The 23,884-nt window shown below is 44.8% G+C and overlaps 2 protein-coding genes across 8 annotated transcripts in view; one reads left to right on the top strand and one right to left on the bottom strand.

The window, feature by feature from the left end:
• The first annotated feature begins 4,576 nt into the window (after positions 1-4,576).
• On the top strand, positions 4,577-20,813 carry LOC129699517 (cystatin-like). Of its 2 annotated transcripts, none has more exons than XM_055639387.1 (3): positions 4,577-4,930; positions 7,826-7,933; positions 20,016-20,813. In XM_055639387.1, the coding sequence occupies exons 1-3, from the start codon at positions 4,628-4,630 to the stop codon at positions 20,076-20,078; spliced, it is 474 nt and encodes a 157-aa protein (XP_055495362.1). In that variant the 5' UTR covers positions 4,577-4,627; the 3' UTR covers positions 20,079-20,813. The 2 variants fall into 2 exon arrangements, with proteins under 2 accessions (XP_055495362.1, XP_055495361.1); XM_055639386.1 differs by lacking the exon at positions 20,016-20,813 and adding an exon at positions 9,511-9,768.
• Positions 15,234-23,884, bottom strand: part of map4k3a (mitogen-activated protein kinase kinase kinase kinase 3a) — a 154,224-nt gene continuing 145,573 nt past the window's right edge. For all 6 annotated transcript variants that reach the window (XM_055639380.1, XM_055639381.1, XM_055639382.1 and 3 more), the window contains 4 exons: positions 22,980-23,072; positions 21,547-21,617; positions 20,820-20,875; positions 15,234-16,850 (listed from right to left, as the gene is read on the bottom strand). In XM_055639380.1, the coding sequence (XP_055495355.1) occupies positions 16,763-16,850; positions 20,820-20,875; positions 21,547-21,617; positions 22,980-23,072 (308 nt within the window). In that variant the 3' untranslated portion in view covers positions 15,234-16,762. The remainder of the gene's footprint in view (positions 16,851-20,819; positions 20,876-21,546; positions 21,618-22,979; positions 23,073-23,884) is intronic.

Here is a 23,884-nt window from a genome sequence, read left to right as displayed (position 1 = left end):
CTCTTAAATATAACCAATGAACTGGCCTCACCTACCTTCTGTGGCAGAGAATTCCACTATCTGTGTAAAAAATGATTTTCTCATCTCGGTCCTAAAAGACTTCCCCCTTACACTTAAACTGTGACCCCTTGTTCTGGACTTCCCCAACATCGGGAATAATCTTCCTGCATCTAGCCTGTCCAATCCCTTAAGAATTTTGTAAGTTTCTATAAGATCCCCCTTAATCTTCTAAATTCTAGCGAGTACAAGCCAAGTCTATCCAGTCTTTCTTCATATGAAAGTCCTGACATCTCGGGAATCAGTCTGGTGAACCTTCTATGTACTCCCTCTATGGCAAGAATGTTTATCCCAAATATGTGACGAGTGCAATAAATACGGTATGTAAAGCAATTTTTTTTCAAATGTAACATTTAATTCATTTTATTTAAGACGAGTTAAGAATAACATTGCATCAAACTGACTGAAGTAAACATTCAGAAGGAGGGCAGGGTGGTTAAAAACACCTTGGGGTTGAAATTCATTTCTGGTAGCTATTTGGAAGCATGTGTGAGAATATATGCCATGTCTTTATTTGCTTCCTCAGATTCAGCTACCTTCACTGAACTCAATGGAGCTGAACATATGATGCTTTACACAACCGGAGGCCCATACTCTCACGCATGATTAGTACTAGTGTTTCAATACATTTCTCCCATGTAGGAAGGAATGACAGTTGCTGGTTTAAACCGAGGATTGACACAAAATGCTGGACTAATTCAGGGTGACAGGCAGCATCTTTGGAGAGAAGGAATGGGTGACGTTTCAGTCTGAATAAAGGTCTCGACCCGAAACGTCACCCGTTCCTTCACTCCAGATATGCTGTCTGTCCCATTGAGTTACTCCAGCATTTGCGTTTATCTTCATCTTAAATTTCTCCGATGCTGTCTGCGGCCTATAGTTTCCAGTGCACAGCAGGGTAAAACATATGATTGTCTAACAATCGGCAGCTTGTGTGCAGAGCTGTGAAATCACAGCTTTATGTGTGAAAAATCAGCAGCTTGAATATGTGTGAATTTATCTAGTTTTGGAGTTAACTCTTTTCAATTGCACAGCCTATACACATGCCTGCCTTAAAACAGTTCCGAATTGCTACACTAATCAATGGGATTAGTATTAAAATTAACAACATCCATTCTATTAGGGTTAACATGAATAGCACCTGACAGAATATGTATGCACTGCAACACTAGCTTAGAAATTGATTGCATTGCAATTTTTGAAGTACATGATATCCCTGACATGAGGGCACAGCAGTAAGTGCATCATTCACTCCGATTCTCATGTACAATATCTCCAGGGCTGTAGTTTTTCTCTGGGTGCTCTGGTTTCTTTATATATCTGAAAGGTTGTACTAGTAGTCTAAATGGTATTATAAATATCATTTTGTGTAGTTTAATGGCAGAAATGATCCAAAGGAAGTTAATGAGCAAGTCCGTGAAATAATAAATTGCCCAGTTACAGGATCTGAGGAATGGAACCGGTGGGATTGCTCCCCTAGGAGAGGGCTTGGTTTGATGTACTGAGTAGTCTCCTTCTGTGTTAAAAGTCTTAGAATTAGATTAAAGAATTAAATGTAACATCTCCAAGTTTGCAGATGATACAAAGCTAGGTGGAAGTGTGAGAAACGAGGAGGATGCTACGAGGCTGCAGGGTGACTTGGGATAGATTGGGTGAATGGGCAGATGCATGGCAGATGCAGTATAATGTGGATAAATGTAAGGTTATCCACTTTGGTGGGGAAAAAAAGAAGGCAGATGCTGGTTTAAATCGAAGGTAGACACAACATGCTAGAGTAACTCAGCGGGACAGGCAGCATCTCTGGAGAGAAGGATGGCGTCAGATTAGGAAAAAGGGAGGTGCAACAAGACCTAGGTGTCCTGGTACATCAGTCACTGAATGCAAGCATGCAGGTACAGCATGCAGTGAAGAAAGCTAATAGCATGTTGGCCTTCGTAACAAGAGGATTTGAGTATAGGAGCAAGGAGGTCCTACTGCAGTTGTACACGGCCCTGGTGAGACCACACCTGGAGTATTGTGTGCAGTTCTGGTCTCCTAATTTGAGGAAGGACATTCTTGCTATTGAGGGAGTGCAGTGTAAGTTCGCCGGTTTAATTCCCGGGATGGCAGGACTGACATATGATGAAAGAATAGGTTGACAGGGCTTATATTCACTGGAATTTAGGATGAGGGGATTTTATAGAAACATATAAAATTCTTAAGGGATTGGACAGGTTCGATGCAGAAAAATTGTTCCTAATTTTGGGGGAATCCAGAACCAGGGGTCACAGTTTAAGTATAAGGGGTAGGCCATTTAGGACTGAGATGAGAAAAAGCTTTTTCACACAGAGTTGTGAATCTGTGGAATTCTTCTGCCACAGAGGGCAGTGAAGGTCAATTCACTGGATGTTTTCAAGAGAGAGTTATGTAGATATAGCTCTTTGGGCTAAAGGAATCAAGGGGCTTGGGGAGAAAGCGGGCTGTCATGTGCCTTTTACTGAGGAGTGCCTTCCATCTGGCCACTCTACCATAAAGGCTTGATTGGTGGAGTGCTGCAGATATAGTAGTCATTCTCCCATCTCCACAGAGGAACTTTGGAGCTCCGTCAGTGTGACCATCGGGTTCTTGGTCACTACTTTGCAAACATTTCTAAACACCTGTTTTCGCTGCTTCATTCTGGGGTATTGTGTGTAGCATGATGATTAAAAAAATGAATTTAATCCATTTTAAAGTAAAGCTATAACGTAACACAATGTGGAAAAAGTGAAGGGGTCTGAATACTTTCTGGATGCACTGTATATTCTAAATAGAAACATCGAAAAATAAGTGCAGATGTAGGCCATTCGCCCTTTGAGCCAGCATCGCCATTCAATATGATCATGGCTGATCATCTAAAATTAATACCCCGTTCCAGCTTTTTCAAGGTTTCAAGGTCAGTTTATTGTTACATGTACCAATTAAGGTACAGCGAAATTTGAGTTACCATACAGCAATGCTAAGTGAAAAGCAACAAGACACACAACCACGTAAAAGTTATCTTAAACATCCACCACAATGAATTCCACATTCCTCACTGTGATGGAAGGCAATAAAGTTCAATCTTCTTCCTCTTTGTTCTCCCTGGGTCGTGGTAGTCAAACCATCTGCAGTCGGGGCGATCAAAGCTCCCGCAGCTGGCGGTCTAAGCCCCCTGTCGTGGTGATCGAAACTCCCGTGTCGGGGCAGTTGAAATTCTCTCCACGGCAAGGAGCTCCCGAGTCGGCCTCTTCTTACCAGAGACCGCGGGCTTCACGATGTTAAAGTTCACAGGCCCCGCAGTTGAAGCTTCGATCCCCGGCAAAGGGATCGCAAGCTCCGCGATGTTAAAGTCCCGCAGACTCCCGCGGCTTGGAGCGCCCATCGGTCTCCAGGTAAGGCTGCCAACTCCATGATGTTAGACTGAAGTGGCGACGGAGATACAATACGGGGAAAAAAATCACTTCTCCGTCAAGGTAAGAGATTGAAAAAAAGTTATCCCCAACTCACACCCCCCCCCCCCCACCCATAAAACAAACCAAGGAACACTAAAACATACTTTTAACACATACTAAAAATTAAAATAAAGATAGGACAGACTGTTGGCGAGGCAGCCACAGCTAGTGGCACCACCCAGTGTTTTCCCCATATCTCTTGATTCCTTTAGCCCTCATCTCAGTCTAAAATGGCCTACCCCTTATTCTTAAACTGTGACCCCTGGTTCTGGACTCCCCCAACATCGTGAACATTTTTCCTGCATCTAGCCTGTCCAATCCTATAATAATTTTATGTTTCTATAAGATCCCCTCTCATCCTAAATTCCAGTGAATATGTTGGTGCGTGTGGCACATCTCTGATCATGGAGGCTGCTGAATCGTAGCGCCTCTTCGATTGTGAAGAACCACAGCCTTCTCATTGGCAGTAACGCTGTGAGCATTAGGAGCAGGAACCTGTTTTTCACAAGAAACATCTCATTGCTCAGTGGAGATACTAGTCTACATCATGTTCCTTTAGAGCGTCAAGCTGCTCCCGTCTGGACGAGACAAAAACTTCTATCTGATTCAGTGTGATCAGGACGTGGTGTGGCCATGTTTGACGTGATAAGAGTTCCCCTGATTCTTATCTTTCACCCCATCAACCTCCGCATCCAACACATCATCCTCTGACATTTCCATCACCTCTAATACCGCCACCATTCACTTCCCATCCCCACCCCTTTCCGCCTTCTGCAGAGATCGCTCCCTCACAATCCTTAGTTCACTCAACTCTTCCCACCCAAATGACCCTCTCTCTGCTACACCAAGAGATGTGACATCTGTCTCTATACCACCTCCCTCACCTGCTTCCAGGGACCCCAGCAGTCTTTCCAGGTGAGACATAGGTTCACGTGCACCTCCTCTAATCTCGCCTACTGCATCCGGTGTGCTGGCCTTGGTGAAAACATCCAATTACGAGAGCATGCGCTCTCGTAATTGGATGGAGAGGGGTGCGAGGGGAGGGGTTTGCCGGCTGACCCCGCCCCCAGGCCGGCAGTATAAGGAGGCTGCGGCGCGTGCTGCAGGCGACTGTTGGCGGGATGGGCGACGGTTGGCCAGCGGGAGAGCGCGGGATGGGCGCGAGGACGGGGGCGGCGCTGTTGGTGACAGCGTTGGTGGCGGCGCTGGCGGGCCGCGCACGCGCGTGCGGCAAGACATTGACCGGGGTGGAAGGAGGGCCGCCGACGCCGCCGACGCCGCCGGGCGTGGGCTCTCCCACCGACATCTCGGTGGACGACGCCAACATGGTGAAGGCCGCCAACTTCGCCGTCGTCAAGTACAACATGAAGAGCAACGAAGCCTACCTCTACAAGACCGAGAGGATAGTGACCGCTAAGCAGCAGGTGGGTGGGACGCGATCTGGGAGCCGTACTCCGTCAAACAGGCCATTTTGCTCATCGTAACTACTTACATTTGCCCCCATCCCTTCCTATCATATATCGCACTCTCGATAACTGGCTAAAGCTCGACGTTTTGTTCACCAGTAAATTATAATATCATCAAATCCATTGGGAATCAAAATTACTGGGTGGCTTTAAAATTGTGTAAAACATAATTATAACATTGCTTTCTCATCAGCAATGTTCCCCTCAAGTTAACTGTTTTACTCTCTCCATAGAAGCTTTCTGTCCATCATTTTCTGTCAATTGGAGGTGTTGGTGTGGCATCAGTCCCAACCTATATATTTGGGGTTACACAAAAAAGCTGGAGAAACTCAGCGGGTGCAGCAGCATCTATGGAGCGAAGGAAATAGGCAACGTTTCGGGCCGAAACCCTTCTCCAGCTTTTTTGTGTAACCTTCGATTCTCCAGCATCTGCAGTTCCATCTTAAGCACTATATATTTGGGGGTCTGGGTCTTAAACTGGGCAGCAAATGTTGGCACAGAATGCCATACCCCCCTGCAGAGCGAGGCATTTAGCTTTCGTGGGTATGTCCGTGTGGTGTGCCAAAGTACGTCAAACCAGAACAACTTTGGTGTTGGAATAATGAAAGTTATGAGAAGCGTTCCCATTCAGGGTATTTCTTGACGATCAATGGCATAGCTTGTCCTAGCAATGTTACAAAATTTTTAGATTTTAAAAATCAAGTCTGTAATTTATCCCATCAGATAAAGCATAAAAAGAAGTTTAATTTGACACTTAATTCACATTCATATCTTCAGTATTAAAAAATGTTATGGCCATTTTCATACTCCGAAATTAGCATCTTGTTCCCGATTGCTTTTCCATTTACTTAACTCAAAAGCTATGATCGAGGACAGTCAAAAGCCCATAACTTTCTTAAAAATTAAGAGAACTGAATGAAATTTTCAGTTATTATAGTATGAAGCATTCTGAAACAAATATGAAACAATCTTACTTAGATGACTTGAAATTAAAGCATATAATTAGTTAGTTACCTAATTGTAGCTAATTACAAAATTCAATTACTAGATCTAAACATCTATCAATTTCTTAAGAATAGATTAACACTTTTAAATAGCCTAAGTGTCCAAATAACATTCACACAATAATTCACAATATAACATCTATAAAACTGTGTGTGTGTGTGTGTTTCTGCCTGACTTGTGGGTGCCAGCCTTTGATTCGTTGCTACGCCAACACCAGACCCACAAACGCCCAGATTTTTTCCATTTCGGTAGAGACTTCACTTTTCATTCCAAGTATCCACTCCTCATTAAATTTTGTTATGTTTACGTACACATTTAAAATAAAATCCTTCTCCTTCCCCCCCCCCCCCCCCCCCCCCCCCACCACTCACTCATTTTGCGCCTCCTGCTGGCCAGCGACCTTAACAGCTGCTGGCGCCCGCATCTCGCCTCAAAGACGCCATTTAAAAACAGTCACACTGCTGAGTCCTGAACGGCTTGAGTTGGAGGACCACGTCTCCCGTGGGGGCTACGGGTATGGGAACGGTTGCGTTGGGGGAGCAGACCCAACGGGTTTGCACTTGGTCTAGTAATTTTTAAATCTCATTGTCATGGATTTATAGGTCAAATGGAAGGAATTTAATGTTTAATACCTGTAAATTAATGGCCATTTAAATCATCTTGCAAGTGGGTTTTTCTGGAACGCGATCATTTGGAACGTTGCGGTTGCGGTGAATTTAAACCCCGTATCGGCAGGAAAAATACTGCCGGTTCGTATGGGGAAAAAATCACCGTTTCGCAACGTAAAATGTGAATTAAAGGCATCTTAAGGAGCACTTTCATACATAAAATAAATGGCTTTCCTTTACCTGTCCCGTACGTGAAATCCGGCCCCGTTGACGGCTTTAGAGGCTGATTTTTAAATTACTCCAGCGCTGAACTTATCGGGCGATTTATTAAAAATAAATAAAAAACACAGAACGGCCATCGGAACAATTCTTCAGCAAATGCTTGCACTCCAACAAAATATAATCCAGGACAAGGTAGGAGAAAAACCGCGTTTTAAACCCCCCCCCCCCCCCCCCCCCCCCCCCCCCCAAAGGCGCCAAAATCGCACACACGGCCAGTGGCAGAACTGCAGCGCTGCTGAAGGTAAGTTTTGTAACATGCCTACTTGTCCAATTACATTAGTCAAATAGGAGTATTATTCTCTAGCTTTACCTACAGACCTTTCAATAAAATTTTATAAGCATTTTTTTTTAAACATGTCACCAACAAAAATTACTCGATATTCACAGCAGGTCAGGCTGCGGCTGGAAATGACCGTGCTAAGTCAAATCTTCCTTGGAGACTAGAGAAGTGTTGCAAAGAGAAGTTATCACTGCAACCATGGCACAGCAAAGTTACGCATTTTGAATGTCTCAGCTGCCAGACCTGGACGCGAGGTTACCAATGAGCCACTGAAATGTGCTTTGAAAATTGTAACCATTCGTTTTGAATTTGTATTCAATTGTCATGTATTTAGAATTTGCCAAATAACTTGGAATTTGTGTTTAACTGGCATACGAAAGTTTCATTACATCGTGGTCAGAAATCTGAAATGGGCTGTTCTTCATTTGTACACAGTGGGGTTACCATGAAACTGAAGAGCAGCATAAAGCTTTTAGCCTCAAGTGTAATTCAAATTCTGTAACATCTGATGGAAATTTCCGTATTGCATTATTTAATATAGACCAGTGGGGAAGTCAATTTTGTGCTGAAATAAATTGTTGAGAGCAAAGTATGGCAACAATCCTAGGTTATGATGAATGCTTCATGATTTTTACAATTCAGATTGATGTTGCAATTTAAAATTTGGTCTATCATCAGATTGTTAATGGTGTGCTATTCTACATTGAAATGTATATTGGGAAAACTGAATGCCGAAAAACTGGAAGTGAACAGCTGGAAAGCTGTGCTTTTGTTTCACCTACGGAGGTAAGGCTAACTGCTGACATTGTGACAAAAAATGGAATTAACGATTCTCAGAACAAATGTACCAATTCCAGTACTATATGTTGACGAGTGCTTAAAATAAAAATAAGCTGGCTATCTGTTTTGGAGCAACCATCACATATTTTGGAGCAGCTCCTCTAGTAATTAATGAGTTCCCAGTAAAGTAAAATTTCCCCCCCACCTCCCATGTGTTAGTGCCTACGAAGCATTGCCTGCTGAACTAAATGCCACGGCAGTGGGATCTCTGAATAGTCAGATCGGGGGTTACAGTAAACCCTTGTATATTGGATTTGGGTATAACCGACACCATCCCGGCTCACATGGCCTCACCAGCCGCGGCTTCCAACACTATCTCCAGCTCGCAAGGTGTGATCCGGTTCGGGCGGCGGTTGTTGTGGCTCATGTTGTAACCGGACAGCGGTTTCTTCAGGTCGCTGCTTTCTGCGGGGCACACTTGGTCACCGTTGGTTTCCCTCCCCTCTCACCAGCAGCCACTTTTCCTTTGCAGATAGACACAAAACTGGAGTAACTCAGCGGAACAGGCAGCGTCTCTGGGGAAAAGGAATGGGTGATGTTTTGGGTCGAGACCCTTCTTCAGACCTTCCTTGGCTTTGTCCGCTTCTTGCCACACTGTCACCTCCTTTTCCTGTCACCGTTGAGTTACTCCTGCACTTTATGTCCTTTTGCATATTAACCATCGTCTGCAGTTCTTTGTTTCCACTACATACGATGATAATACCTTACTCTGCTATAGCGGACTATCGGCTATAGCGCATACCACCCCCCCCCCCCCCCCCCCCCCCCCCCCCCCCCCCCCCCCCCCCCCCCCCCCCCCCCCCCCCCCCCCCCCCCCCCCCCCCCCCCCCCACCACCACTATGGTCCATTATAAAGAGGGCTTACTGTTTGAGTTTCACTGTATTTGTTTAGATTTGCATGAGTAACCTGTTATTTTGAATAGTGATATTTATGGAAAATATTGTTCTTTAAATAATTGAATTGTTCTTGATTTGGTGAATATTTAAAAACAATTTAAACAAGTTAATTTTCTGCTGGTAGGTAGTTCTAGTCCAAACAAACAACAGCAACTTGTGTTTGTGCACTAGATTTTATGGCAAAATTCCCCAACTACTTCACATGAGTAATATCAGAATGGCATTTGATACGATGCCACATTAGGGATGGCCAAACAAATTTGATCAAAGGATAGGTTTTAAAAGGTGCTTGAAGAGCCAGGTGTTTAGAGTGGGAATTTTAAACCTAGTGTCTTGGCAGCTGTGCAAGGTTGATGCAGAAAGTTTGTTATGTTACATACGATGATAATACCTTACTCTGCTATAGCGGACTATCGGCTATAGCGCATACCCCCCCCCCCCACCCCCCCCCCCCCCCCCCCCCCCCCCCCCAACCACTATGGTCCATTATAAAGAGGGCTTACTGTTTGAGTTTCACTGTATTTGTTTAGATTTGCATGAGTAACTATTCTTTAACTGATACAGAATGATTAGTGTGTAACCAAAAAATGTTTTCAGGAAAAATGACTGATTTTCTAATTTTTCAGGTAAAACATTGCAACTTTAAAGTTCTCACAATCCCTTGGAAGGATGAATGTACTTTGTTAAGTGATACATGCTCATCAATCCGGTGAATTATGCATTAAAGTTGAATTGTGGAATTAGGACAGTCTATTACTAAACCTCTTATTGTGCTATCTGTACACCAATCAAACTTTCTCGTCATAGAAATCATGTTATTCAAATATGGCATGCTGTGGAATTATTGTAGCTTCTGTTAATGCTGAATAAACTATCTTAACATGAATTTGAAAATATGATTCTGACTCTGAAGAGATTGATATCTTCATGCCCGCTCTGCCTAGTTTTCACCACCATACAGGTGTCCCTGCATTTTATTTTCTGTGCAGAGCTGCTCATAATCTAGATCTCCTGGTGTAGAGAGCATGACACACTTCAATATAAGGTGAAGTATTGTTGAGAGAGAGAGAGCGAACGTCAAGTCAGTCCAATTACAGTACAGGTGCACAACCTTTTATCCGAAAGCCTTGGGACCAGACACTTTTCGTAATTCAGAATTTTTCGGTTTTCAGAATGGAAGATTTTTAGCGTTGATTTTAACAGCTGGCTCAGTGGTAGAGTGCTCGGCTCGTATCCGTAAGGTCGCGAGTTTGCGCCTCGATCCCGGTAGTTACTCGATCGCGAGTTTGAGTCTTCAATGTAGGTTTTTCTTGCAGAATAGGGAGGGTTAGGCTGGGATCCTTCTCTGCGAGATGATCTTAGTGCGGGAGACAAGTGTAGGAGAGGTGTACTGAGTGTGTGGGCAGAACTTTGGAAGTGATTGCCCACCATTCTCAAAAGCCGCTGTGTCTTCCTGTCCCTCCAACTCCAGAGGAATCCGCTCCCCGATGGGCCGCTACGGCGACAAGTGGCAGTTCGCCCACAGCCCGAGCTGCGCCCCCTCATCCGCAACCCGGGTTCCTCTGGAGTTGGAGCGGGGCTGGGCTAGAGTTGCTGCTGGCTGTGAGTCTCTGGGATCTCCGTGCTTGCAGTGGGCCTGGGGGTCGGTGTCCCGATGAGGGGGCGCAGCTCGGGCTGTGGGCGAACTGCCACTTGTCGCTGTAGCGGCGCATCGGGGAGCGGCTTCTGGTGGTCCTGACGTCTCTCAGCTCCTGTCCAGGGGGACGGCCGGAGACGTCAGGACCAACAGGAACCCGCTCCCCGATGCGCCGCTACAGCGCCAAGTAGCAGTTCGCCCACAGCCCGAGTTGCGCCCCCTCATCCGCAACCCGGGTTCCTCTGGAGTTGGAGCGGGGCTGGGCTAGAGTTGCTGCTGGCTGTGAGTCTATGGGATCTCCGTGCTTGCAGTCGGTGTCCCGTTGGTCCTGACGTCTCCGGTCACCCCCTAGAATGGAGCTGAGACTGGGAACTGTACCGCCCTTGCCCCCTCCCTCTGCAACTGCAAACAACCCCACAGTTCCCAGTCTCAGCTCCTGTACAGGGGGGTCGCCGGAGAGGTCACAGCCCGAGCCATCAGCTTCTGTCCCTACGGGGACAGCGGAGAGCGTGTTCCTCTGGAATTGGAACAGAGCTGGGCTGCTGCTGGCTGTGGGTCTCTGGGATCTCCGTGCTTGCAGTGTGCCTGGGGGTCGGTGTCCCGTTGGTCCTGACGTCTCCGGTGACTGGCACTAGCTCCGACGTGAAGACAGTGCAAAGCCCCCGCGCCGGTGCAATGCGCGGGGAGCTGGAGAGGGGAGGGAAGGGGTCACACACATGGCCGGGGAGCAGAGGGGTGTAGGTGGGGTGAAACTGAAGGGAGCGACAATTTGCTGCTGCCCGCTGAGTTAAAAAAAGTTCCCACGCAAGACTCACGATACACTGTGTATCGTGAGTCTACCGTGGGAACTTTTTAACCTCAGCGGGCAGGCAGCAGCAGATTGTCAATTATTAACCCTCCCGCACAATATACCCTCACCTTCTCTTTTATGAATGGGGCTTTAGTTCCCCTTTCTTCGAGGACTGACCGGAGGTTCCGCTGTCACCTCTGCGGGCCGCCCTCGGTGAACATTTTCAAGGACCTTTCTTCAAGGACTGAAAAAATGTCGCTATTCGGAGGTTTTCGTTATTTGGATCTTCGGATAAAAGGTTGTGCACCTGTATATAGTCTGGGTGCAAATGAACACATACACCTTCATAGCAATGGACCTATCCCTGACTTGACCCCAGTTAATGTCTTTTCCCTTATGTCAGTTTTAATTTCATCCTGGAATAAAGATCGAGAGAAACCGCTTTCTCCGAGTAGGCTGTTCTTGTACTTGTCTTTTTGGATGGGGTTGAAAGGAAATATGCTGTTAATGAGCAAATTGGGCTAAAGGGCCAATCTGGGAGAATGAAAGATGAAGCTAAGCTGAAGTCTGTGGACGTCATAAATATTAATTTAGTTTAGAGATACTGTGTGGAAACATGTCATTTGGCACATCGTTCATGCTGACTAGCAGTCACCCATGCACTAGTTCTAATCTACACCCTAGGGACAATTTACAGAAGCGAATGAATCTACAAACCTGCACATCTTTGGAATGTGGGAGGAAAACAACACGATCACAGGAAGAACATGCACACTCCATACAGACAGCACCAATAATCAAGATTGAACTGTGATCTCTGAAACAACTCTACTGTTGTGCCACCTATGTCTCCAGCCTATCCATTAATATAGATTAAGAAACAATTGCTTAGGATGTGCGGAATGCACATCTCTTTGCTTGGGTGTTGCCAGACCTGTTGAGTATTCCCGGTGTTTTCTGTTTCTGTCTTGAAATATAAAATTGGGATGAACCATGTGCATCTGAGAGCATAGCAAAGGGTCTGAATATTTATGTAAATGTATATTTCAGTTATTTCTTTTTAATTACTTTGCAATAACACTCAAAATTGAGCTAAGGTTCATCCTGTTTCCATTGATTATCCTTGAGCTGTTTCTCCAACTTGATTGGAGTCCACCAATTGATTGGACATAATTTGGAAAGGCACACATGCCTATATAAGATCCCACAGTTGACAGTGCATGTCAGAGCAAAGGCCAAGCCATGAAGATGAAGGAATTGTGAGACAGGATTGTGTCGAGACACAGATTTGGGGAAGGGTATAAAACACTCTCTGCAGCATTGCAGGTCCCGAAGAGCACAGTGGTCTCTGTCCTTAAATGGAAGAACTTTGGAACCACCAGGATAGGTGGCCGTCCGGCCAAACTGAGCAATCAGGGGAAAAGGGCCTTGGTCAGGGAGGTGACCAAGAACCGATGGTCACTCTGACAGAGCTTCAGGGACTTGATGGCCAGAAGGGCCAGCTTCCATCCAACCAACACACTTCATTCATGAAGCACCTACACCCCTCGTCCTTTCACGGACATTGCCCGACCTGCTGAGCATCTGGCCGATGTTCCCGGCGGCCGCCCCACTGCACTGAGGCGAGGTGACGGGAGGCGGTGGGGAGAGCTGGGTCCGAGGTAGATGAATGAGCTTTACCTGACGTCTGCCCGCCCACTGGACTGGCCGCTCCAGCCCGTGCTAGTGCCCCCCGTGCCAGCCCTGCCGCGCCCCAAAATAATCCCACCTTCCCCCACTCGCCAGTCGCTTCCTCCCCACCCTCCCCGCTTCACGTAGTCCGCAGCCTCATCACGTCCGCCCCTTCACACCGCGAGCAGCTGCACCTGCGGCAGGATACACGGCAGTGCGCTGCTTACGGGCAACTGGCGTTGCCATGGAGTCGGCGCCAGTCGGAGAGCGAGCATCGGTGGTTCATGGGGGGAAGGGAAGGGAAAATAAATGAAACTGCGGACAATGCAATCAAACTGCTACAGAAAACGATGAAAGAGCTGCACAGTCTTGTATGCAAACGTTTTGAGTTGATCAGCTGTACGAAACTGGCCCGTAACCAGGGCAGGAGATAGGGGCCCACTGCCTGTCAGTCAATCAACAGCAGTTGCAGATGCCCGATTCCTGAGATAAAACATAAAGTAAATTGCAGATCTATGTTATCCCACTTTGGCATCCACTCCCTACACACTAGGGGCAATTTGCTGACGGCCTATTAACCTACAAACCCATACGGCTTTGGGATATTGGAAGAAACCAAAGGAAACCCACGGTCATATTGAAAATGGGCAAACTCCAAACAGACAGCACCCAAGGTCAGGATCGAACATGGATCCCCGATGTTGTGCAGCAACTCCACCCACTGCCCACTTACTGTTGGAAGAACTCAGCGGGTCAGGCAGCATTTGTGGGAGGGAATGGACAGGTGACCCTTCTTCAGACTTATTCTGGTAGGGGGAGAAAGCTGGAAAAGTGATGGAACAAAACCTGGCAAGTGATAATGTAGAGCGACAGAACTGCAGATGCTGGTTCATACACAAAAGAACACAAACTGCTGCAGTAACTCAGCACGTCAGGCAGGGCCGGATTTACCTATAGGCTTCAGCCCTGACATCAGGCAGCCTCTCTGGAGAACATGGATAGGTGATGCCTCAGGTCGGGAGCCTTCCACAGACTAAATGGGTCCAGACCCAAAACGTCCTATCAATGTTCTCCAGAGATGCTGCCTGACCTACCACGTTTCTCCAACATTTTGTTTTTCTTTGGTATAAACCAGCATCTGCGGTTTCTTTTTATTACATTATAACATTGTCTGATTTTGATTAGATACCACACAAACAAAAGCATTTCACTGTACGTGACAATAATAAAGCTAAACCTAAGGGTTAAGGGCCTGCCCCACTTAGGCGACTTTTTAGGCGAGTGCAGGAGACTCTGCGCTCGCCACATGTTCGCTGGTGGTCTCTGGTGAGTCTCCTTCATGGTCGAGAGGAGTTCCCGCATTCTCGGAACTAGTCGCGGCCTCAGTATGGTCACAGCAAATTTTTCAACATGTTGAAATTGGTCGCCATGGAGAAAATCGATACTTTTGTAGTAGTAGGTGCAGTGGTAGTGGGGTCGCCATATCGTTGTCGGTAGTCGAGGTAGCCGTAGGTACTTTTAGTTAATCTCATTTGCTGACCGGGCATATTCATTGGCTCATTGGGGGGAAAAAAACGTAAGCACGAGTTTTCAGAACCAAGGAGAACCGAGCGGTAATGTTAAATGCCCGTCAAACTTCACAGCTGTGTATCTCTGGCTTATTAAAAGTTGGCTGGCTTCTTAAAATTGTCTCCATTCCTTCTCCCCCCCCCCCCTTCTCCCCTCCCCGCTCCTTTAAAGGACTAACCGTACACTGCGCTAACCGTCTTTAGCCTTCCTGTTCATCGCGGTGTGTGTCTGTATCACCTTGGCTTTGCACCGTGTGAATTTCAGGCAGCGCTCCCCCGCTTTCCCTGGCCCCCGCCTTTGCAATGTGTTTACGTGTGTGTTTCCACTCTGACGGTCGCCGTTCCAGTTCGCGGTTTTTCAGGCGAGTGTCGCGCGCTTGAAGGTCGCAGGCAGTCCGCTGAAAAATCACCTGTGGGATAGGCCCTTTAGTGGTAGATAGTGTGTGAAATGAGTGCCCAGCAGACTGGGGGAAGTGTTAGTACTCCATTATTCTGAAGACGGGTCCCGACCCCAAACATCACCTGTGTCTTTCCCTCCACAGATGCTGCCTGACCCGCTGAGTTCCTCCGACACCATGTGCTTTGCTCAAGTTTGTGATGTGTTTGTCAATCTATAGGGACACCATTTAGCAAAAAATGAGCAAACATGGAATAGACATTGAAAAGAACATAAATGTAACCCTCCAATGTAAACCCTTCAAGTTTATTTTACAGTATATACATAACCAGAAACAATAGAATGAATCATGTCAGTAATTTGGCAAATCAACATAAATCATAACTTTTGTTCCCAATGACCATAATCAAATGAAAACATGGAAATGTATAAAAAAAGTAAAATGCCTAACTGTGCAATTCCATAATTTATACAAATATTAGATACTTTGAACTGAGTCAGAAGAAAATCCCTAATATCAATAATGTTTTTGTACTGAGTGTTTCTCACAAAAAATAGTATCTACATGAGGTAGAAACACTTAACTAACTTGTGTTGTGTGTAATACAAGAGTTTAGGAAGAAATGCTGAAAAATGTAGTCGATTTGGCAGAGCGAGGCTTACACAATGAATAGTTTCCATTAATAACCTGGTTAGATCTTTCAAACGCCTACCATTTACAAAAGTTAAGTCTTTGTTTAATTACAGATGTGATTGGTAGCTGAAAATGTATAACTGGATGATATTAATGCAATGGTATAGTGTTACATCAAAAATTGTGTATAATTTTATGAACAACTTTCTGAAGATTTTTGCATGTTGGTACCATAGTTAGTTGAAGCTTATTACAGTGTTTCATTTCAACATATACAAAAAAAAACAATTGTATTTGCTTCTGAAGTCATGCCAACACAGGCAATGTGACTTAAGATCAGAAAAATCAGTAATTTTTGCTCTGTAAAATGTAGATGTTATCAGGATGGCAAAAGTTTGCAAACTCAAACCAATTGTTTTGTATGTTTAAACATGATATATAAAATACATCAACAGCCATTAGATAGTGGCACTTTTCTGCTACTCTTGAAAATAGGACCATTAATTCCTAATGGATGCCCCATGGTTCACTATATAGCTAAGTGAGTAAATACATCACATTTTCTCAGCGTTACTGTGCAAACGTAATACCAGTGTACTTGCAAGAAAACTGTTAAAACCAACAAACAAATGAAAAGTTTGGATTACAACCCTTCAAGATTATTCCAACTCCTATCCAAATTACACTTTAAAATACAATGGTGTTAGTCAGATGATTACAAGGGCGTACTGCTCATTTCTTGCTGCAAAATATATACTAATCTCAACAGAATAAAGTAAAACCCATTTAATTCCTTAAAAGCAGTACCCAAATTAAGTTTTTGCAACATGCAAATCTTTACACATCTGTACAGTAAGGATACTTAACTGTACATCATATGTATTACTATCTACATTAAGAGTTAAACTGTGCAACTTCAACAAGATGCAGTGGGCACTGGAAAAAACTACACATTTATGTACAAAGATTACATACCGTAAACCAAGCACTTGTGTAGCATTTTGAAATTAAGGTGGCTGTGGTTTTAACTGTCCACACGTTTCATGCCACAATAAATAAACCATTGATTTATTCTTTGTCTATGACGACGGTACTCTGACATCTGATCAGTCTTAAACATTGCTGCAGAAACCAGTCATGAACTTTCCTTGTGCACTCCCATGCAAAACAATACGGTGCCAATCAATAGCTGTTTTCATGGCCAGCCAGGATGTACAAGTTGCTATTGGCAGTTGGGTTGTCTGTTGGTCTGCTTTCCAGCACCACAACTCTGCAGGGAAATTAAAAAGTTCATTAAAAATTCTGAAATTAAATCCGCCTTTGTTCCCAGGCTTAAAATGCTCTGCATGTTGAATTTACTTATCAACAATATTACAGCCAGCACATAGAGCATCACAGGCATATCACAGAGAGAGAGCGAGGAAGAGAGAGAGAGCTGATTGTGAGATAGAGAGAGAGAAAGAGAGAGAGGGAGATACAGAGGGAGGAGCTGAGAAAGAGAGGGAGAGGGGGGAGCTAAGAAAAGGGCGGGGGGGGGGCGCTAAGAAAGAGGGAGCTGAGAAAGGGGATGGGAGGAGCTGAGGGAGGAGTTGAAAAAGAGAGGGAGAAGGGAACTTAGAAAAAGGGAGTGGAACTGAGAAAAAGGAAGAGGAGCTGAGGAGGGGGAGGAGAAAGAGGGAGGGCGTGGGAGGGCTGGTGAGGAAGGGAGAGAGGGAAGGAGGGAGAGCTGAGGGGGGAGAGAGAGGGAGGATGTGAGGGGGAGCGGACGGAGAGCTGAGGGAGTGGGAGGAGGTAGAAGAGGGAATGCAGGAAGGGGGGGGAAAGAGAGGGACTGGTAGGGCATGATTAAAATCTATATTTTCTTTGAAAAAAGTTGTAATAGCCATTTAGCTTAACTCGGTATTTTATAATTATAACCAGTTACCTTTAATTTTATCTGACTGTAATTATGTGGGTGGGATTTATACATAGTCTGGGGCGTGGTTTGCGGCTAGGATTCCGGCGCAGACTCCATTGGAGTTTTATGAAGATCGGGGGGAGACATAGTTTTTGACCATGCACGAGCATGACCATGGGTATGATTGAAATGTACTTATACAAGAAGCTTTTATGAATTATCTTACTGTTCGTACTACTACAATAAACTATTAATCAAGAGTGTTTTTGGATGATTCATCTTTCGATGGCATTGAATGTTTCATGGAGGGCTCATGGGTACGTGTAGATTACCTTCTGATCCACGGTCATCATTTAAAGTGACTATTGAGGGCTAAACCCTTGAGACATTGTAAAATCTGTCACTATACCTAGAGTCGAAAACTACCTTACTACCAGGAGGTAGAAGATTGGTCCCATAGAAGGGGGACAGAAGATTTGGCTGCGTCTCTGTAAGAGATAACTGCCTGAAAGCTGGTTCCGTAGTAGAGGAACTGAAGAAGCTAAATCTCTGCCAGAGATTATAGCTTGACCCGGTTTAGAGCCTACCCACCGGTAGGTTAATCGACATAGCCACTCGACTTATCTGAAGATTAAAAACTTCACTGATCGAGAGCGTGAGTAAAGAACAGCATTTGTATTACGCTGTAGATTTGAAAGCTGGAACTCTTTAATTCGAACAGAACGAGATGCTGTGAAAGGTTCGACTGATTTGCCGCATTTTTAAAGTGAATTAGAGGCTCTAACAAAGAGTCTAGAGTAGCAGTTTTTGCTAAAGTTTTGGAAAACAGCCAAGAAGCTTGTTTGCTTGCCAGCCGGGATAAAGCCAGGTGCTTGGCCTTGAGATGAGTTAAGATGTTTTCATATTCTTTCAAGATAGTATGATGGTTTCTGAAAGTCCAGTTTTGTTTTGGATTTTTTCGGACGTTCATGGAACACTGCACCGGAATGAATGATTGTTATGGATTTATGCTCAACTATTTAACAAACGACCTGGCTGTCTACCAAAGACCTGTTTAGTTCATGGAGCAAGAAGAAGCAGGTAAGCCAGGCGAAGGAGCGCCACCAGAGGGAGCCCTGGAATCTTCGACAGGTAAGCCAGGGGTATGAAGAAGAGCCACAGGGGTATGAAGAAGAGCCAGAACTAAGACGATTTAGCCAACGAACAAAGAAGACAACCGCCAAGCCCAAGTTGCATTTCTGGAGAAATGCCAGAAGGAGCAAAAACAAGCGGTGGAAGCAGATTATTAATTTAATCAAGAATCAGGAACTCATGCATCTTGAAGAGAATGCTAAAAAAGTAAAATGTAATCATGGGCGACTAGTCAACCCCCGCCTTGAGGTTGCACAAAACCACAACATTACTGAGCCTATCACTGATTGAGGAGGAAAACAAAGGGCATAATCAGTGATTCCAAGAAGCAATGAAATATCTTAACGGCGTCATGGGCAATGTAGGAAAGTGGTTATTTGAAATTGAACAGAAAACCGCATGCTCTAAAGTCAGAGAAATTATGCAACAAGGTACCTAAATGAAAGAAGAAGTAACACCACAAGACACTCAAACGTCTCAACACAAGGATCCGAGTGGTGGCACCATCGAGTGTGGCAGCCTCGCCTGCAGCTATTCGTACTTTCATCCTTTTTTAAAATTTTTAGTCCATCAAAAATGTTGTTGTGGAGGTCTTTTAGTCTTTTTATGTGGAGGGGTGGGACGAGGAAAGTTTTTCAGTCGCTACCTGGGTCGAGGATGTGTCTTTCCTCCGAGCCGCATCTTCGCCCCCTCCTCGCGGCCTACCATCTGGATTGGCGCGGCCTTTCCTGCCGGAGACCGGCCAGAGCTTCAGCGGCGGCGCAGCACTGAGGTACCAGGTCTCGAGGAGCGGCTGATGCCTTACTAGGGTCGCCGTGTTGGAAGCTCCGGAGTGCTGGGCCTGCCGACTTTTAGACACTGTGGAGCTGTGGTTTGCGGAGGCTCCGGCCGCGGGCGGCGCTGACTTTGACATCGCGGAGGCCTGATATCTTTCGCCGAGGTCACCAGTGTTGGAGCTCCGCCCAGCTCGTGGACTGTGGACTTCGGGAACCGCAGTCTCCGGTAGGAAGCGGCCGATTCAGAAACTCCAAGCCACTGACAGTGTTCTTCCGACGCCGGAGTACAATCATCCGGCGAGAGGGCCTGAAACATCGGGCCGTCCGTAACGGCGACTGCGGAGGCCTCAAATAGGCCTCGACCACGGGTAAACACGAGGCAGAGGACTGAGCTTTTATTGCCTTCCCTCACAGTGGGAAACGTTGATTCCGCTGTAGGAGATGTTTTATGTTAAATTCTATAGTTTTGTGTTAATCTTAATTGTGTGTTGCATGGTAACTCAAATTTCACTGCATCAATTGGTGTATGTGACAATAAATGTCCTTTGTCCTTTATCAGGTGCAGTCAGTTCAATTTCAATAGTTTCTGCTCAAATGCAAGCCTAACCTGAATTTGCTGCTTTCTCGCTAGAAACGGCCGCTTTGGAAAAAAAACATGAGATTGAGGAACGAAAAGGGCGGTTTAAGAGAGTAGCCGAAGAGTTGGATGGACAGGCATAGGAAGAAGAAGAAGAACGTCTGAGGGGAGAGAAAAGGAACGGCTGAAAATGGCCACGAAGTTGGCAGTTGTCAACGTGAAGAAAAAGGTATTGCAGAGTCGGGGATCAGGATGCGGCTCAAAAGTATCTCTGAAGAAGAGTTCCTCAGTAGCTTTCATAGCTACTTTTTTAATGTCTATTAGTAATTTAGCTTAACTTTTAAACCATCTAGCTTAACCATTTAGCTTATGTTATAATTATAACCAGTTACCTTTAATTTTATCTGCCTGTAATTATGTGGGTGCGATTTATACATAATCTGGGGTGTGGTTTGCAGCTAGGATTCCGGCGCAGACGCCCTAGGAGTTTAGTTTAGTTGTATGAAGATCAGGGGGGAGACATCGTTTTTGACCATGCACGAGCATGTCCATGAGTATGATTGAAATGTACTTATACAAGAAGAAGCTTTTATTAATTGTCTTACTGTTCATACTACTACAATAAATAAACTATTAATCAAGAGTGTTTTTGGAAGATTCATCTTTCGACGGCATTGAATGTCTCGTGGGTGCGTATAGATTTCCTTCTGATCCACGGTCATCATTGAGGGCTAAACCCTCGAGACATTTTGCCCAATATTAAAATATCAGTTTCAACATGATGTACATTGAAATTATTTTGAAATACAGAACAGGTGTTCCTGCAGTATTGGTACACAATGTCAATACACCACATACCTGTCAGAGCCTAAGAGCTTGAAGATTCTTGAATTATCGCATATTTCTTGTGTTATCTAGGAAAGAAAATGTCAGCATTTACAGTAACATCTGTGATATACTCATTGGATCGCATTTTACTGCTTATTCACTGCGGGTACACTCCTGGCTCTTGTAACATCCAGTCCCACTAATCAATCTTAAAGTACAAAGTCTTGTTCTGTAAGGTTCATGTAATGTATCAAACTGTTAGGCATTATTTATGAGGTGGCAAATATGAAAAAGTCTTATTTTATTGCCTTCCAGTTAAGATGGGCTCAAAAGGAAATACATCTACAGTGGTTCAGCTGGTAGAGCCGCTATTTCACAGCACCAGAGACCCCGGTTTAATCCTGACCCCAGGTGCTGTCTGCGCAGAGTTTGCACGTTCTCCCCGCAACTGCGTTCCAAAGACGTGTGGGTTTGTAGGTTAATTGGCCCTCGGTAAAAGTACCCCTAGTGTGCAGGGAGTGGATGAGAAAGTTGGATAACAAAGAACCAGTGTGAACAGGTGATTGATGGTCGGTGTAAATTTTGTGAGCCAAAGAGCCTGTTTCCATGAAGCAATCTGAATGGTAAACCAATAGTAATTGCAGATGGGTCTTGAAGGTTTAATGATGTTACCAGAGGTGGTTGAGGTTTCCACTTTTTTCAAGTGGAAAGCAAGCAGGGTAGAGTACAAATAGTTATGAGATAGTGTTTGCATTACCTCGTTTGATTTAAAACTTCTTCCCTGCATTCCATGTTTCCAGAAAGCAAGTACGCTGTCCTGTAAACAAACTGACAAAACGGGGATTCACACATTATTTTGCAGAATTCCAGGTCAGGTTTTCAAAATTAAACAGTTTAAAATCGAACCATTTATGTATAGTTAAGATTTCAGCAGGTGCTCCTATGCTGAGGGTCTGCGGGTCCGAGATGTACTTTCCCAGCCTCACATGTTGCTCCCTGTCTGTCAGGAAGTTGGTGATCCAATGACAGAGGGGTTCAGGCACAGTCAGCTGGGAGAGTTTGCAGTGTAGTAGCTCTGGCGCAATGGTGTTGAATGCAGAGCTAAAATCCACAAACAGAATCCTTGGTTAGTTTCCCTGGTGGTCTAGGTGCTGGAGGATGAAGTGCAGGCCTAGGTTGACTGCGTCATCCACTGATCTATTGGCCTGGTATGCAAACTGCAGGGTTCCAGCACGTCGTTCAAGGGTTTTCATGATTACAGAGGTCAGTACGACAGGCCTGTAGTTTTGGGTACAGGAACAATAGTGGAGACTTTGAAGCAGGGAGGGACAGTGCAGGATTGCAGGAACCGATTGAAAATGTCTGTGTAGACTGGTGCCAGTTGTTCGGCACAGAGTTGAGGGTAGAGGGGGAAACATTGTCCAGCCCTGGAGATTTCCAGGTTTTCTGTCTCCTGAATGTTTTTTTCACCTCCTCAATTTCTATTGTTAGTGATGGAGAACTGGCCAGGCTGATGTCACTGCAGACCTGATCTGCATAATTTCAGCATACGTAAGACAAAGGAGCAGAATTAGGCCATTCGGCCCATCGAGTCTGCTCCGCCATTCAATCATAGCTAATCTGCTTATCTCTCTCAACCTGCCTTCTCGCTGTAATCTTTGATGCCCGTACTAATCAAGAACCTAGCAATCTCCACTTTAAAAATACCCAATGTCATGGCCTTCCTGCTTCTATATGCCCCCCTACATTGAGAATCCTCTCCCCTGGGAAAAAGACTGACTGTTCACTTTATCCATGCCCCTAATGATCTTGTACACCTCAATAAGGTCACCCCTCAGCCTCCTCTGCTCCAAAGGTAAAAGTCCCAGCCTATCCAACCTCTCCCTATAACTCAAGCCCACAAGCCCAGGATATGTCCATGCAGAAGACTGTTAAGGACATGTTTGTAGCAGGAATTAAAATTATATTTCATATTTATTTTGGTGCTCAAAAGTGAAAAGTAATATTAAAATGAATAAACAAAATTAGTGAATAGGACGAAGCAATGCCTTTTGATTAAAATAATTAATCCATTAACAACGGAATATGATAAAAGTTCCATGTTTACTTTTACTCCACTATGCGTGGAGCCCCATTTAAGTGCAAACAGTCACCTTTCGCACAAAGGATTAACGGGAATCGCTTTCTTACCTATTGACTCAATCTGAAATGTGAACGTCAGCTCAGAAGAAAGTTTTCTGCTGGATTTCAATCTGCCTCGAAGATTTACAATCTTTAAGCATCCTACAAGGTTGAAATAACAGAATAACATAAGAATCTGAAAAATGTTGTTCCATTTACTTCCAAAGATAACAGTAGAGTAAAAAACAATTGCTTTGGCACGTGGATATGCATGGATCATGTGCAGGCAGAGATAGAGATTAGTTTGACTTGGCCTCATGTTCAGCACAGACATTGTGAGTCGATGGGCTATCTTGTTATACCTGTGCTATATTGATCCACGTTCTGAGTACCTGCAAAAATCCTAACCCTGCCAATTAAGTCTATTACTGTCATGTGTACTGAACTACAGTGAAAAGTTGTTTTGCATGCTCTCCAATCAAAACACAGCACTAAGGGCGTCACAGTGGTGCGGCGGGTGGAGCCGCCGCCTCACAGTGCCAGAGACCCAGATTCGATCTTGACCTCGAGTGCTGTCTGTGTGGAGTTTGCATGTTCTCCCCGTGGCCATATGGGTTTCCTCTGGGTGCTCCATTTCCTCCCACATCCCAAAGACATGCAGGTTTGTAGATTAATTGTTTGCTGTAAATTGCCCTTAATGCGTAGGACGTGAAACTGGGATAATATAGAACTAGTGTCACACTATTTGGAAGTATTATTCAGGGAAGCTCAAAATAAAGGTTTCTTGTACGTGTTCCAAAATATTTCATCAATTTTGCACTATTAGATATCCAAGGAATGCCTTGGGAACAGTAGAGTTAGAGAAAGAGACAAATTTAAAAATAAAATACAGAACTTCGAAGATAAAAAAGTGAAAGTCTGAGTTGGTGGTAGAGGATTACAATCCTGTTTTTCAACTTCAGGCTTGGATCCAA

Source organism: Leucoraja erinacea, chromosome 8, assembly GCF_028641065.1.
Source record: "Leucoraja erinacea ecotype New England chromosome 8, Leri_hhj_1, whole genome shotgun sequence".
NCBI lineage: Eukaryota > Metazoa > Chordata > Chondrichthyes > Rajiformes > Rajidae > Leucoraja > Leucoraja erinaceus.
Note: the sequence above shows the minus strand (reverse complement) of the source record. Positions and strands in the feature narration are given on the sequence as shown.